At 35.4% G+C, this 1255-nt stretch overlaps 1 protein-coding gene across 1 annotated transcript; it reads left to right on the top strand.

Annotated features, from left to right (window-relative positions):
* Window positions 1-392: 392 nt before the first annotated feature.
* Window positions 393-1028, top strand: LOC107879613 (outer envelope membrane protein 7). Its single transcript, XM_016726625.2, has one exon. The coding sequence runs from the start codon at window positions 601-603 to the stop codon at window positions 838-840; it is 240 nt and encodes a 79-aa protein (XP_016582111.1). The 5' UTR covers window positions 393-600; the 3' UTR covers window positions 841-1028.
* Window positions 1029-1255: the final 227 nt, after the last annotated feature.

Genomic DNA, 1255 nt, shown 5'->3' with positions numbered 1-1255 from the left:
TATTAATGTAGTATAAAATAGTATCAATTGAGTATAGGGATTGCATGTGCTTGCATAGAATTTCCTTTCTCTTTTTTTTTTAAAAAGTATATCAATATAGTAAAAATGTATCAATGTAGTATAAAAGTGTATCAATTGAGTATAGAGACTGGATGTGCTCAATTGGCCAAATAGCTAAAAAATGAAATTACTTTAGCCGACTGACTAATTACTTTTTTAATTATGAACCTTTTTTTTTAAATGATCATCCCATGTCCTTTTCTTAAAAAAAAAATAAATAAAAGGGCAGCCCAATGACTATTTCCAAGACTTAATCGTGACCTGGTCACACAAGGTAACTCCCTTCAAAATAATATAACCTGCAAGGGATTCGATCTCAAGACAACTGGCATATAACGGCTCACTTGAACCCACAAACTGCACTTTTAGCTTTATATTGAACGGAGCAAGTAACTAATAAAATTATTCAACTATTACTTTATCAAACAGCTGAGGGTCCTACAATTTTTACAAAATACTCAAACCAACAAATTCTCCTCCATTCCTAAATTCACAATTTCACTTTCAAAACTGCACATTAGGGAGTGAACCAAAAAGACAATGGCGGCAGTTACGACAGCATTGATAGCAATAGCGGCAGTAGTATTAGGTTGGATTACCATAGAAATCGCTTGTAAGCCTTGTCTTGAAAAGGGCCGTGATGCTATTGATAGGAATCTGGACCCGGATTACGACCCGGATGATCAAGACAACAACAACATGCGTGCCCCTTTGAATCCTGACCCGAATTCTTCTGAAGATCCGGATTCTACTTCTGCCCCTTTGGTGAAAAGTGTCTGATTTAGTGCCACTGTTAACCTCGCTCTCTTTTTGGTACTTGCTGAGTTCTGTCTGAATGTTCTGTTTGGATGGTTGTTACACATTGTTTCATAATGTATCCTAGGGTGATGTATTGTGTTGTGTTGTATTAGGGTGATGTATTCTTGTAATGAATACAATGTTTGAATAGATGGTATGATTTCCCATCATTGCGTAATCTCATACATCTAACTATTTGAAGGATTAGCTTACAAGAAAAGTAGGGTAGGACGTAAAGCTACTATTATAAAAAGGTGGGATAAATGATAAAACGTGAAAAAAGCAAAAACAAGAAAAGTAGGGTAGGACGTAAAGCTACTATAAAAAGGTGGGATAAATGACAAAACGTAAAAAAAGAAAAAAGAAGAGAGAGGTAAGGATGCAGTCACACCAAATC

The sequence above is a fragment of the Capsicum annuum genome, chromosome 8, assembly GCF_002878395.1.
Source record: "Capsicum annuum cultivar UCD-10X-F1 chromosome 8, UCD10Xv1.1, whole genome shotgun sequence".
Lineage (NCBI taxonomy): Eukaryota > Viridiplantae > Streptophyta > Magnoliopsida > Solanales > Solanaceae > Capsicum > Capsicum annuum.
This window is presented reverse-complemented; position numbering and strand designations above follow the sequence as displayed.